The sequence below is a fragment of the Epinephelus fuscoguttatus genome, linkage group LG15, assembly GCF_011397635.1.
Source record: "Epinephelus fuscoguttatus linkage group LG15, E.fuscoguttatus.final_Chr_v1".
Lineage (NCBI taxonomy): Eukaryota > Metazoa > Chordata > Actinopteri > Perciformes > Serranidae > Epinephelus > Epinephelus fuscoguttatus.
The window spans coordinates 15,544,592-15,558,761 of record NC_064766.1 but is presented as its reverse complement, the minus strand read 5'-3'; the positions used below and the strand labels follow the sequence as shown (position 1 = coordinate 15,558,761).

At 40.9% G+C, this 14,170-nt stretch overlaps 1 protein-coding gene across 2 annotated transcripts in view; it reads right to left on the bottom strand.

The window, feature by feature from the left end:
- The window catches only part of st6galnac5a (ST6 (alpha-N-acetyl-neuraminyl-2,3-beta-galactosyl-1,3)-N-acetylgalactosaminide alpha-2,6-sialyltransferase 5a), a 68,345-nt gene that overhangs the window by 17,022 nt on the left and 37,153 nt on the right, over positions 1 to 14,170 (bottom strand). For both annotated transcript variants that reach the window (XM_049599095.1, XM_049599096.1), the window contains exon 3: positions 10,630 to 11,042. In XM_049599095.1, the coding sequence (XP_049455052.1) occupies positions 10,630 to 11,042 (413 nt within the window). The remainder of the gene's footprint in view (positions 1 to 10,629; positions 11,043 to 14,170) is intronic.

Here is a 14,170-nt window from a genome sequence, read left to right as displayed (position 1 = left end):
ATGATTCCTTCTCCGGATAACATGACATTTGTACCAAATGTCATGGCAATCTATTCAATAGTTGTTGAGCTACTTCAAACTGGAGTCGTGGACCACCTGACAGAAAGACCAACCTTACATAGAGCCATGCCACTGGCAGGCTGTAAAGTAATTTTTCTTTGACTTTAAACCCTTAAATGTGTTAAAATAAGTCTGAACCTTTCTTCGGTCATCATATTTTTTAAATGATGTAAACAGGAGTGAGGAGGCAGAGGATCAAACTTGCTTAAGTGCAGTTTGACAGGATCTCCTGATCTCTCGACCAGCTCGTCACCCTGCTGCTTTCAGAGAGCTTGTTACTGCTTCTCGTCTGCTCCCACACACTAGCATCCACAGCGGCGGAGGTTTTAACTTAGCAAGACAGAGAAACAAGGCTCGGGCCTGATAAGGAAAAACTTGACAAGACAACAACCAGGCAGGCATCTCAACACCCTGCTCGCCTCCGGTTGATGAGGGTGACACATTTGGAGTGGAGGGTTTACCTGGTTGTTTGAAAAGGTGTTTCTCTTATTTTCTCACAGAGAGAACAGTGTAGGGGAGGGATACATGTCAGGCAGGAATCCTTACATAAAAACCCTGTTTGTATTTTGAACACTTACAGTGATTTGGGATGGCAGAATAGAAACACATCTTCCTGGGATGCTGTGGAGGGTGTGTAGAAATGTTCAGGGGGCATTGTGAACACGATCTGACAGTATCATGGAAACTACAGCTCTGTTTATAATCACATACTATCACAGTATTCGTACTAATTATGACAAGAATTTGAGTACATTGTGTGGATGCGCTGCATATTGTATGAAGTTTCGGGCAACCTTTAGCATATCTATGTGACAAAGCAGCAGTATATGACGCTCTGGGAATGAGAACGGACTGGATGTATAGCTGAGTAGAGGAAATTTTGAATATGAAACACAAGCTCAACCATCCAAAAATGCATTATGGCTCTTTAGACTGCAACGATTGACAATGGTTGGATTAAAAAAATAAATTAAATGTATAGCAAGTGACAATAAGGTCTGCTTAAGAGGAAAAGTGCAGTAGCTCACATATATAATGCACTGTAGGAAGCTTATTTAACACTAAAATATAAAATAATTTTGATTTGCCTTAAAATAACACTAGAAAATACAACATTAAGTGAAATAGGTAGTGCTGATTTGCATTTGTGATGAACAATTTTCACGTATATCAACAGTGCAGTGCAGGCAGAACTCTTAATTAGTTTTCTTTCCCTCAGCAGCAGCTCTCTGAGTCTCAGGGTAGAGAATTGATCAGTCTGTGGTTGGATTGATCGCAGCTGATCAGATCTATGGATTAGATTAGAGGAGCAACTGCTGCAGAAGGGAGTAAATGCAAACTTTTCGACTCAGCATGGTTTCTATGGGAACTCAGCCAGTTTCATCTAAAGCAGGGGTGTCAAACATACAGCCCGGGGGCCAGAGCTGACCTGCCAATCGGGTCCAATCCGGTCAACTAGATGACTTTGCACACCTAATACTGATGCACTTGTGAAGGCTAAGAGGTGCCAAATTTCAGGAGCAAGTTAAACACTGAGTAGGTAAAATGCTGCCTCAGTTGCTTTTCCACCCTGACTAGAATACAGATCTCTTAAAGAACAATGAATACTTACTGTGGCCATATTTAAAGATATTGAACATTGTGCAAAATATTGTCAACCAGTATCTTTAGTACAAAAGAATCTGTATCAGACTTCTATCTTAAAACAATACGGGTGGAACCCTGTTGCTAAAGTACTGACAAAAATCCAGTTCAGTCAGGACCACTTTAGTCAAAGAAAACTTTATTTCCATGTGCAGTATTATATTTGGTGGTATGGCTCTGTTCCGGGGCCTCTCTGTCTGTCCTTGGGCCTTTGCAGAAATTCTCTTCCAGGCATCTACATGGAAAGCCTAAGGCGGAGAGTGCACACTCCTCTGCCCGTCCACGCACAAATGAGGAAAACCTAAGGCAGGGAGAGAGCAAACCTCCCTGCCCTTCCATGTGCCTACAGGGAAAGCCTAAAGTGCAACACACCCTGCCGCCGGTGCGGCGCTGCCCAACACACATTGGCAGCGGCACGCAGTGGCACTGTCAACACTAAAGTGTATTTCCCACCTGTATCTACACTAGTTGCCAACGGTTGCCAACTGCTAGTAATGGAAAAAGAAGAGGAAAAACTTTGAGGCAACAACAACTTGGATTTCATGGGTGAGTTTCTTATCAAAATCTACGATACTACGGTGGCCGAGACGTACATAAAAGGCTTTTCTCGCAGCGCTGGCTGCCTTGGAAATAGAGCAGTGGGCTGAAGCAGAGCGGTGCGTCGGCTGGCGCAGGTTTGTTCATAAAATATAATGAAGGCGGGCGTTTTGACGCGTGGTGTATGGCGGCGGTGTGTGCTGTACTTAAGGCAGGTAGAGCAGCAGCAAAGACCCCCCGGAGCCAGCATCAATGACAAACAGAAATGACATTTGTAAGTCATACACAGCATGAAAAGGAGGAGCTGAGGTGGAGGTGGGTTGCAAAGCAGCTTGCAGAGGAAGCAGCAACAGTAGGCAGGCCAGAGCAGTTCAAATAGGGCACCCTGAATGAGATTTGCCAATTGGTTGCATAGAAAGGAATCATGTGATCTATCAGCTGACTCCTTTCCATCAACCATCCGCTCTATCAGTTGATTGGCTGTTTGAGATCAACTGATGTAGCTGGGATGTGAGCTGAGCTTGACATGGTGTCCTGCCTGAACTACCGCTATGCTCAATATTGCAAATGGTTCGTAAGGCAGGGGATGGCTTAACCTGCTTCCACTTTACTAGGAATAGAAAATTCTGGGAAAAAAAAAAAAAAATGCACATGTAATGAAAGTGAGTAGTAGACTGACTGAATGTGGAAAAACTAAGACATACTGTACAAATTTGCACATGTTTTTCATCATTTGTTTTGTAAATGGATGAATATTTTCAGAATGTACTTGTGTCTCTTTACACTAAAAAATGGGGAAAAGTTGAAAGGGGTTGATATTTATAGGTTATTATGCAACGGTTTTACTGGTCCAGCCCACTTTAGTTCAAACTTGGATGTATTTGGCCCATGAACTAAAATGAGTTTGACACCCCTGATTTATATTAGAAATATGATAGCCAACAGTGAAATGATAGTACTGTTGGTCAAAGTAATAGCAATAGTAATTAATTCTGTATGAATTAATGAACACTTAAATTTCACTTTGACGCCTGGTGTTCTGTTGCTCTGTCTCTGCCCACACTACTCCCTGTGCTCTGAGGGTCTGGTGCTCTGAGTATCGATATATATTCCAACAGCGCTCCTAATGAGTGGTCCAGCTCCTAAAATAGAAAATCAATACATGGCAGTAAATGCTGATGTCCTGGCAGGTTGCCACATATAAATGAATGTGAGGGAAACCCTGGCACTACACCAAGCATAGGTTTCACTCTCGAATTCAGACACTAAAATAAAATGACAGACAGTAAATATAGTGCATTAAGTAGTAAATGGGGGGCAATTTCAGACACAGCTTTATATTTTTTTTCTTTCAGCAACTGAGCAAACAACTCTCCTCCTTCATCCCTCCATTATTTCACCTCAGTCCAACCTTTATTACAACAACATTGTGTTTGCAGGAGAAATGCATCTGCAAATGGTCACTTCCTGCTGTTTTACTGTGTTGCCAAACAACCCCTAACCCTCTGAATCAATCTGCCCGCACTGCACTGAGTGACAGTGTGATGAATAGCGACGACACACTTTTGTCCGACTTTCATCTTTATTAGAGTCTGTCCAGGCGACAAACAACAGTGCCGACCCAAAGTGATGCTATCGCAGCCGAAGCACAGACTTCTCATTTTCATTTAATTACGACAGGACCCAGGTTGTCTGGAACATGTTGATTTGTTGTGATATGCAAACTCAGCTACTGGGCTTTACTATGAGAACAGCGCACACACAGACACACACACACACACACATCTCGCAAATTAGAAAACTTTCAAAGTTCAAAGCACAACATTTTGTCAGTGGTTGATCAGCAGAGGTCTTAGTCAGGAGGTATGCAGCCAATCTCACTTAAGAAGTCTTCCTCATTTCCTTGTTTATGAACATGCTGATGAATAATGTGGTGTGAAATGTCAAGCTCTTAGCTTCAATGGCTGTCTTTGAAAAGGACTGGAAGCAAGCTGTGAGTGGGAAGATGGATTTATCCTTGCAAAGGAGAACGGTGTTTACAGTTTGGTATTGAAAATCTAGCAAAAGTACCCAGTTAATGAGTAGTTTATTTGTGTGTTGATCCTTGAGTCTTAACTTTTTTTTCTATTAAAAAGTGAGATTATTTTTTGCTCCCATTTAATAAGAGGAGATGACTGGTTTGGATATAATAACAAGAAAACAAGTTGATTTGCCTTAAAAAAAAAAAAAAAAAAAAAAGTCACACCCTGCAGGCACACACACTCTATTTACTTCGACAAAAAATAATACCATAGATTCAAATTAGTCAAGAAGTGTATATCTCTAATTATGAAATGGAATTATGCTGCTCTTAGGATTTTTTGTTGTTGCATTGTATTCATTTCTAAAGAGCAGGTGTATTGTCATCGAGAGTATTATAGTAGTTGTTATGTAACTGCTGAGAGGTAGAGGTCACATGAAGATGTGATGAGGTGCAATTAGTTAAAGCTGAAACACCTGGTGAACATCATTATCTGCGTACCCTTGAGGATACGTAGCCAAAACGTGTTAGTGGAAAATAACTGTTTTTGTTTTGTTGTAAAGGTTTCTTTTGCTCCTAACAGTAGAAACGCCAGCAGGCACGTATACAGTGTAAGGTTTATTTATACCCGACACCTCTAATGACTGCAGTGATTAGAAGTTGATTGATGCTGATTACTGATTTAAGGTACTACACTCCTGCTTCTACTTGACTTTCATGCCACTTTCTGTCTGATCACAGCTCCCATTTCGGTTGCATCACCTTTTTTTTTCTTGCATTCCTCAGGGGTGAAAACTGCAAGAATAAAGCAGCTGCTTCTTTTGTTTGCAATCTCTTTTCCATGCATGTTTTTGCACTACATTCCCCTTATTGTTATATGTATTTTCTGTTCTTGCTTGCTTTGAGCAACCGATTTTCTTTCGTGGTTCAGTTTGATTTGCTCTTTGTTTCTTTTTACTCTCATTTTCTATAAATTCCTCCCTTTTAATATGGTTGTACTATAGGGTACCTGTCCATTTAACGATTTATTTAATATCTTATGTAATACCTTACTCTTACTCCTTACTCTTACTGTAGTATCTTTCTGTTCTTTTCCTGCTATGACAAGCCAAAATGTCTGCTGTGAAAATGGTCTATTGGCTATACGGTCTTTGCCCTGCACACTGATGGTCCACCTACACAGGTAATTTCACTTATTTTGGCCAATCCGACCTTTTTTCCAGTCTGTGCTGGCATACGCAGACTGCAGTTTGTAGTTTCCATCCGGACGTAGCATAGCCTGGAAATCCAGACTCAAATCTAGATAGATTTTGAGTCTGACCCTTACCGATACACCCTTCCTACCCAAGGGGTGGCACTAACTGAGGCATATTAAATGCCGCCTCACGCAATTGGATAGAACGATAGCCAATCAGAGCAAAAAACAGTAAGCCTCATTTGTTTTCCGAACAGTGGGGCTAACCAATATATTATGCTTTGGCTGTATCCCGTTGGTAAAACGGGATACAGCGAAGGCTTCTAGGGCAGTCTTCTGTTCCTCTCTCAAGGAAGAAGATAAATGTAGTTGGCTTGGCGTTTCTTCCAAAGCTAAATTGAATGGACATGGTCCTTCGGTAGCTGCCATCTTGGCTGTTTACTTTTCGACTCCTACGGCGCAGTGCTGTCCTCATCATGTTTTGCCCGCCCAGAGCCCGCCTCTGTCAGATAGACTGATCTGATTTGTCCGATTGTGATTCACCAAGCTCTGCTCGTCAGGGCCAGATCCTTGTGCAGTGAAAATTCGAATTTGCTAGGGGCGGGGCATCTGGATTTCCAGGGTAGACGTAGCACAAATTTTGACTGAATTTCAAAAAAGTGATAAATAACTGAAAATAAGTGCAGGTGTTTGCTGGCCTTTTTTTAAGTTACTCAGATGCTTTGTTGTAAGTAGAAGCGAATTTCTTTGTAAATGTGTCTCATTCTTCACATTTAGCGAGGCCCTTAGATTGCTAAATTCTGTAGAGATTTCCTGGGTGTAACTCTAACAACAGATAAATAAGTCTAATGGCTGGTCTGGTTCTGGTCACTTTAGATCCATTTCAGCCTGTAGGGTTTGTGACTCCCTAAAAACTTGGTAGTTCACCCCGGGACTGTGCCTTACACTCTGCATCACACAGAGTGTTATGTGCCTGAGGCATGTTCTCATCTCTGGCATTGGGCCATCTCATCACTTTTTGGATAAGCTTGCAAAACCATAACATATAAAATTATTATGAAACATGCCACCATGGAAAATGTGGATTTACTGATTGATTGGGGCTGTGTTTAACAACAGCAAAACTATATCAAAGCATCCTTCTGTGAACTCCAACACAACTCCTGCAGTTTAATCCAGGTCTCATTTTTCCAGTCGTATGCTCAGTACATCACAAACACATGCATTTCCGTAACTTATCCATTATCCAGAGTTTGTAAATGGATGTTTTGATATAGTTTTGCGGTTATTAAACGTGGTCCCCCCATTTTCTGTGGAGGCATGCAAGAAAACAATTTCTTGACAAATTCAAGGTAACACAGCATGCCTAACTGATATACAAATGGTCATTTTGTGAGTGAGGTATTTCTTTCACCTAATCTTTGCCTAAACCTGCAGGAGACCTCACGCTGTAACTGTAACTTATGATGATCACTTGGATTCATGCTCCTTGCTGGTACGGCTGCAACCACGACTAGACTTCCCTGCAGATTTTCAAATAACTTTTACCTGACTGCTGATGAATTCTCAAATTGACCATCATGACGTTATACTGGAATGTAAAACAAAAAATAATAATGTAAAACTAAATGGTGCTGAAATATAGTCATTTAGATGGACTAAATTATGTCCAACAACAAAATCTACTCAGATGGGGGTCTGTATTCTGATATCAATGTATTATCTTGCATCAGATAGATGCTCCGACAGGCTTGTGAGGCAGGTAACGTGTGTGACATGGTGTGAGACCAGATTATAGGAAAACATGAACAGTGTATTCTGTATGTCTTCACACTTGACATGCATTAAATTAACTGATCTCATTTTGTATGTGTGTATTATTCAGTCTAGTTTGCCTAATTTTCCAAGCTTTAGAAATAAAACTAGCTAATTTTTTGCTACACAGTCCATCCTCTCGTTTTCATCAAAACCAAAATAATGCAGGATTTTTCTTTTGCATCCTTACAAATGCGCATGGTTACATGCAGCTTATCATACAAGGTGAGACTGTCATGGAGCTTGCCAAAGCGTGCACGCCCACACGGTTGAAATACTGACTTTTTAGGGCGTCCCTGGAAGGTTCCTGTTGTGGCCAATTGTTTTCCCAGGTCTGTGAACTCGCCCCTGCTGCAGCTGTTGCATACAGGGCTTACTGTGGTTCTTTTATCCTCTTTTTGACCTTTTAAGTCAGCACAGATTAGTTTTCCAGGATTGCCGCAGCTTTGGCTGGCATGCAGCAGGTAGCTTTGCTGTTAAAGGGATCGACTTGTGATCTCTTGGTAACTGAACGAACCTGGCAACTACACGTTTTATTCCAGCAAACTACATCACTACTCAGCCCAAATGTATGAAGTAGAAACCTAACAGTGCAGCACAGTGGGACTGTTGGCGATTACAACAAAGCATTACAGGAGCATAAAATACTGCATAGGAAAAAGTTATTTCAAAAGCTAATAGCCTTTAATCACCGGTTGATGCTCATCCCGGCTTAGCAATTTAACACAGAGGATGCAGAGGGACAGCTGTTTTTCATTGCTCTTCTGCCAGTGTTATTAAAATGGGTGGATGTGACAACATCCCACACCATCTTAATTACCTTTACTGAAACGGCATAACCCATAATTACAATTATAGGCTTGCAGGGTTGCCGATCGCACAGTTGATTACCCAGAAACTCTGCTATTAATGCTGCTCACACAGGCTCCCAACCCTTAAAAACAATAGGATTCATTTTATATATTAGGGTAAAAATATCATTTCATACTTATCGCTTCCCCTATACTTTTCTCCAACACTCGGAAGATATAGAAGCAATACTTTAAGGCTTCCTCTCCCTGTCTTCCCACGCTCCACGGAGGAAAAATGACCTCATATAAGCCTCACAGATATTAATGTCTAATGCTATAAAAGGATAACAGTATATCAGAAGCTGCTTGCTCACTGTAAACATTTACCATGAATGTAGGCATTGATCCTGAAGGATGGATGTCTGAGCTATTCACCAAATCCTCTACTAGGCAATTTCCCCCCTGACATCTATCTTAAAGCTGAAGTCAGATTTAGTCTCCGCCGACACCGCGGACAAAGAGAGAGAGACACACAAACAGAGTGAGCGTGTGTGTGTGTGTGTAATAGTGTTTTCATTAAGCATTAATGGCCACGGGACTGAGCACTCAGCTTGGACTCATTAAATTTGAGTCCTTTAACACTGTTCAGCGCAAGAGGAGTTGCAGACACAAATACTCGAATAGACTTTATAAACCATTTGTACATCACACATTAGCAGAGGGAGAGGTTTTTTTGCGTTAGTTACATTATTATTTAATGTCGAGCATTCACTTAGAAACATTTCCCTTGGCGATGCATTCATGTAGTTGCAGGACACTCCAACATCAGGCATTTTCATTAAAGCACAGTTTAGTTTAGGGCTGTACCCAAATATTCGGATATTCGAATATTCATTTCTATGGGTAGGTATTCGTTATGAAAATTTGGTATTCGATATTCGTTTTTTAATTTCTTTTTTTTTTTTTTTTTACTTTTTTTGGTGCTAAATGTAGTCTTTTTGTTGTTGGTAAATGTAGGTTATCAATAAAAATCAAAACTTTTAAATTGCATTGTTAAAAATGTGAAAATATAGTATCGCCTATCAACAGAGCTTGTGCGCATGGTACGCTTGAGCGCATCCGTCTGAGGCTGTGGATCAGTGCTTTTACCACTTTATCACTATTCCCTCTAACTTGTAGCTATTTTTTCGTTATCTTTTGAATTTAATATGAATTATGGAACCGTTTTTGTCAACGTTTGTTTTCCCTGTTTTTACAATAAATTACTGTTTAAAGTTTCAACAAGTTTCTTTTGGAGTGCGTGACACAAGTGTGTTTTGAAAACGGCCGCGGACTGTCACCTGCTCAACGCATCAGTACCTTCGGATGCCATGACAGCAATAGCCAATAATGTCAAAATATCATTTGCAGACCGATTTAACAGAAGATCACTGCTGCCCGACCCACAGGTCCATTTGCAGGTCCCGCGGGTTACGGGTCGACCCGCGCATCACTACTCAGCTCAGTCTATAAGGGTGTACACAACAGTAGACATTATATTCTATTCAGGCCGGCAGAACCAGCAGCGCATCGGCTCTACAGTGCATGGCACTACTGATTAACCATTTTATTGCAGCACAGAGTGTCTGCCAGCAACCAATTAGGCCTACTTACAGACGCTTCCTACAAGTTGTTTCAACAGTTCTGATTTAATCAGAAGACAAATTAAACAGGATGACTAGCCAATGTGAAAATCAAAAGAAAGTATAGAATAATGTACTGAAGGAGACTGTTGTGCCATCACATTTTTTTGTGGTTTGAGAGCAAAGATCCGGTCGCCACTGTGCAAAACTCCGCAATACAATTAGGTCCGAAAAACTTTCTGCAAATCGGGGTCTCAAAAATATGAGCAAATTCTAAGCTAAAAATGTGTGATATTAAAAGTTTATAAGTCCTACTGTTGTTTTGTAATTGATAAAAATATCTGCCAATCTCTCTGCTCTTATTCTGATCAACTGCACCAGATGTAGCTCACAGAACATTTAAAAGTATCTGTCTCTTATAAAAGCCGATTTTCTAAATGTTTTGAAATAAATGTACTATGTACCTTGAATGTTAGATAAGTATTGACTGTTTTGCACTGAAGGTCAGATGATGCTTTATTAACACATACAGTAACAACTGTATGGAAGTGGCTCTCACTCGAAGTCAATCCTTGCCTTCTATATGTTGAACTGCTTTCACTGGTTTATGTTTTACTTCTCCTTGGACCAAAGTAAAACAAATACTTTATTACTATGGAGAACGGCCACTTCAACAAATAGATTTTTGGAGCCCGTAGGAGAAAGCTAAGCTCTTATCTACCACCAGCCTTGGAAATGAACTTATATTTAACCACATATTTTACCCCAAGTTGCTGCACATTGTTGCCTCCTCCTGCAGGTCGTGTGAGCAGAACCAGGTGCATATTTTTCCCAGTCTTGCATTGTTCATTGTTCAGCACTACTAAACAGCTATATGTGCTGTCCCCCCATGCATCTCATGGCCAGAATCAGAATGACATATTGTGTTTTCATACATTCCCTCACCTGTCCTTGCCGGTCTCCTTCTTAAAGAGCTCGTCAAACTGCAGCATCTTCTGCCAGGAGATGATGTAGACTTTGAGTTTGGGCAGCACCTGGTTCATCAGCCTCAGGTTGTTGTACACCAGGCCCTTCCCGTCGCGCCTCATGTAGCTGCTGGGGCCCCAGAAGATGAACACTGTGTCCTGACTGGCATTAAGCAGCTCGTGGCGATTCCGCAGTACCCTCTGCATGCTGGAGTGAGCGATGACGCGCAGGGAGGTCCGGCGGCCGACATCTCGGGCATAACCTCTGGAGGTGGGGGCGTCGTTCATGCGGATGACGCACTCGGCCCGGTCGATCTCTTCACCCCGGCTGCCTCCGATGAGGTGACCTGAGCTGGTCACCAGGGCGCAGGTCTGGCAGTGCATCCTGGGAGGCTGATTGATGGAAGAAAACAAGAATGAAGTAAACAGGAGGAAAAAAATATAAACTTTCTGATACAAATATGTTGTCTGCATAAAAATATTTGGCCTCCTCATTCCCTGTGGAAGCACCTGCAGCAATGCCAGCAGAATTTTTAGTTTTGCAACATATTTGTTATAAACTCTACAAACTCTTTTTTTTCCAGAAGTCAAAAATGCTCTGAAAGTTGTGTTTAGCCCTGGTTTATACAGAAATATGCAAAGCAGACAGAAATGCACACCTAGGGGGACTTTGGTAAAAAGCTTTGCTATGTGTTTGAGGCAGAAAATGCTTTGTTGACAAATGGGTAGCGACAGAGCCTCCTGGGGATGTGTAGCTTGTCATATTGCTTTGCGATTGGTAGAAACCCCGGGGTCTTACAAAGGATTCACCTTACATCTTTCTCCCACTCGCACACAACAGAGGAATGTGTGTTTACCTCCAAAACAACAGTCTTGATGCATAAAATTCATATTGAATTCCTCTCAAATATGAGCCTATGAAGTATTCACCAAATCTGAAACTCAGGAACACTATAGGAAACTCATAAGACATTACTTATCATAACATAATACACATGATGAATATGTAGATGAAATACACACACAAATATGTTTACTACTTCAGAAATTTACAGCTTTATCACTTTATCACACTGCAGAAAATTATCATTGCATCAAATTAGGATGACAGACCTGATATGGGATTTGTTTATCTTGGTATGCCTTTGGTTTGATTCATGTATATAAGGACATATGGGTACCTATGTACATACTCGTGTTTATTACATACATCTCTCCTGAGTGTTTTCTCTTTTAACTTTGCTTGTCACTTAACTTTATCTATAAATTATCTAACCACCTGCTGGCTGTGGAGAAAAATAAGAGAGACTCATACACATAAATAAGACACAAGTATGTCTTCAACTCCATGGCTACACCTGGAGTGAATACTGGCACAATAAAGCCATCCCTCTAGAAAGTACCCATCATTGGCAAAGACTCTTAAGACGTTGTCAAAAGATGGTGTGTAATTCTCAATAAACACTCCATGGACCTCATGCTGCTGATTATTGAGGAGGTTACAAATCAGACAGGGGACACATTAAGAGACACTGAAACCATGAGGCACTAATTTGTGAGTGAAACTAGGTATTAACTTCACTTCTCATAAACAAAACTTTGGGAGAGTGGTTGATGACCACTAAAATTAGAAAATACGAGAGGGATTCTACAAATTGCCAACATGGCAAGGTCTGCATATGCAATAAAGATACCCAGCCTTCCTTTTGAGAGACGCCACTCACCACTCCAACGTCACCATGGCCCAACAGTGAACTCTCCAGTGACTCTGACTCCTCCTGAGGCTACCGTCATCCAACAGAGAGACAACAACAACCGAATAAACAGCCAACAAGGCAGAGACAGGGGAAGATGGGGCGTGGGAAGAGGAAATCCAGACACCAAGAGCAAACCAAACACCCGCCAGCAGGCGAAAGCCCAGTGAAGAACTTCTCAAGTAAGATACTCACTACACATAGACTCAACTTTTTACCACCATGAAATATCAAATTGATTCTTTGGTCAATGATGTGTGTTGATATCGCAAAGTCTGCCACAATGGGGTTTTGATTCAATTCACGCCCTGTGATCGCTATGAGACGATATCAGTAAATATCCTCATTGTCTGTTTCTTGACTGCTCACCACTGTCTGCCTACTGCTGGGCTGCGAGCACTGTTCGAATGTTTAGGAGGGAGGTGTGCTTGGACAGAAATTGACTCAATATATCAATCCAGACCGACCCCTAATACACAGCTGACTAGAAAGATTCAACTGAAGCACGTTTGGTATTTCAGAAGCACAAAATAAATCTGTGCTTAAAAAAAAAGAAGTACATTCAGTCCCTTGAGTTTGAATCCCTCCATCTACACTTTCTGCAGAGTGAATGAAAAAGAAATCCTGGACAAATATAAGATCCTCTCACTTGAACACGAATCACAATCAGAAACTAGCCATACAAGAACTCTTAAGAGACACTGACATGGCTGATTATTAAAAAAAAGACGCCTACCGCCAGCTTCATAATGAACCATTTCACAGGAAATTAAAGGTTAACACTACTTCAGATTTCCAAAAGCAGATTTTAAATGTCACAGACATGGCATTGGGACTGAACTGGATATCTAAAGACAAACATTACTTTCTCAGCAGTAAACATCCTGTGACTTATGTGTTCCACATGTTAAAGACCTACCTAGAGATACTAAATTGGTTACAATTGATGTGGAGAGCCTTTACGCAAACATGTACCTTAAGAGAGGACTAGATGCTTTGAGCTTTCATCTTCAAGATCACACTGACCTCCTCCCCAGCTAATTCATTTGTGAATTAGCCTCCCTGGTCCTTCAACTCTGTTATTTCTTCTATATAAGGGATTCCAACTCACAACTAAATGGCACATCTATAGGTTCAACTTTGCTTCACATTATGGCAACCTTTATATGTTTCACTGAGCGCAAAGTTTCAATCTTGATAACCTTTTTGTAAAAATCAAATAAATAAAAATCCTTAAATGGTACTGATGTGTTTTGCATTTTCCATTTCAACAGGAATGTGATTCTGGTGGAGGCACAAAGCTGATATTGTACTGCATCGTACAACAGCATGAGTGTGGTATTGCTTTTATACAACAGTTCTACAAGTGCCATTTATAAGTTCACTGTAAAAAGTGACAACAGGTTATGATTTGGTTTTATAACAGGTGGTGCAGGGACAGGAAAGAGACATGTAATTAAGTACTACAGTGTGAGGCAACAAGGTTACTATTGACACTGTGTCGTCACCCTGAGGACATTCATGTATTGTTAACTGCTCCAACTGGCTCAGTGCACGCAATTTAAATGCTTCAACTATTCTTAATACGTTTAACATTGGCACAGACATTAAATTGCCTTACAACACAAATTATATACAAAGTTTGTTCAGGTTTTCAAACAACCTACACAGGAAAAGTCACATTAATTGACCATGTTTATTTAGGAACAACACAGTATGTTGCAGGGTCAATAGTGTTGCGGACATATTTAAGTGACTATGAGGGAG